Below are 1,000 nucleotides of genomic sequence, written 5' to 3' on the forward strand. Positions count from 1 at the left end.
TGAAGGGGCCCAAGGTGGAAGTGAAAGGCGCCAAAGGAGATCTCGGTGGCACCAAGCTGGAGGTATGCCTGCCTGGCGCCGAGGTGGACCTGCAGGCCATCAGCACCAAGCTAGAGGGCGAGGTGTGCGCCAAAGACAGCAAGTTCCAGATGCCCAAGTTCAAGATGCCCTCCGGTGTGATGACTCCTGGCAAGTCCACTGAGGCCTCACTGGAGGTGTCCACACCCAAGCTGCATGCCGATGTGTCCTTGCCTGCCATCCAAGTAGACCTGAAGACCCCTGAGGTCAGTGCTCCACTGCCCTCCACTGACAGTGATTTGTGGGCCAGGCAGTTGGGCATTCAAATACCCGAGGGAGCCCTGCATGAGGAAAAACTGTCCATCACTGACTCAAGAGCCGGCCTGAAGGGCCACCTGCCCAAGGTACAGATGCCCAGCATCAAGTTGCCCAAAGTAGAGCTAAAGGGGCGCAAGGCAGACGTGAGAGACACTAAAGGTGATCTCAGTGGTCACGAACTGGAAATGTCAATGCCAGGTGCTGAGATGGACCTGCAGGCCCCCAAGGCCAAGCAGGAGGCTGAGATATCAGTAAAAGACAGCAAGTTCAAGATGCCCAAGTTCAAGATGCCTTCCTTTGGCATGACGGTGCCTGAAAAGACCATCGAGGGCTCGATGGAGGTGTCCACAACGAAGCTGGTGGCCTATGTGTCTCTGCCCGCTGTTCAAGGAGACCTGAAGATCCCTGAAGCCAGCGCTCCTCTGCCTTCTGCTGACACTGACCTGCAGGCTGGGCAGCTGGGCATTCAAATACCCGAGGGAGCTGGGACTGAGGTGGAACTGTCCAACACGGGTGCTGGTGCTGGCCTGAAAGGCCACGTGCCCAAGATGCAGATGCCCAGCATCGAGAAGCCCAAAGTAGAACTAAAGGGCACCAAGATGGACGTGAAAAGCTCCAAGGAAAAGCTCAGAGGCTCCGAGCTGGGAGTGTCGCTGCCAGGCAC

General features: G+C 57.3%; 1 protein-coding gene across 1 annotated transcript in view; it reads left to right on the plus strand.

Annotated features, from left to right (window-relative positions):
• Ahnak2 (AHNAK nucleoprotein 2) overlaps positions 1 to 1,000 on the plus strand; it is a 28,570-nt gene that overhangs the window by 13,282 nt on the left and 14,288 nt on the right. The window contains exon 8 of the mRNA XM_023705653.1: positions 6 to 941. Coding sequence (XP_023561421.1) covers positions 6 to 941 — 936 coding nt within the window. The remainder of the gene's footprint in view (positions 1 to 5; positions 942 to 1,000) is intronic.

Source organism: Octodon degus, unplaced genomic scaffold (assembly GCF_000260255.1).
Source record: "Octodon degus isolate 3935 unplaced genomic scaffold, OctDeg1.0 scaffold00226, whole genome shotgun sequence".
NCBI lineage: Eukaryota > Metazoa > Chordata > Mammalia > Rodentia > Octodontidae > Octodon > Octodon degus.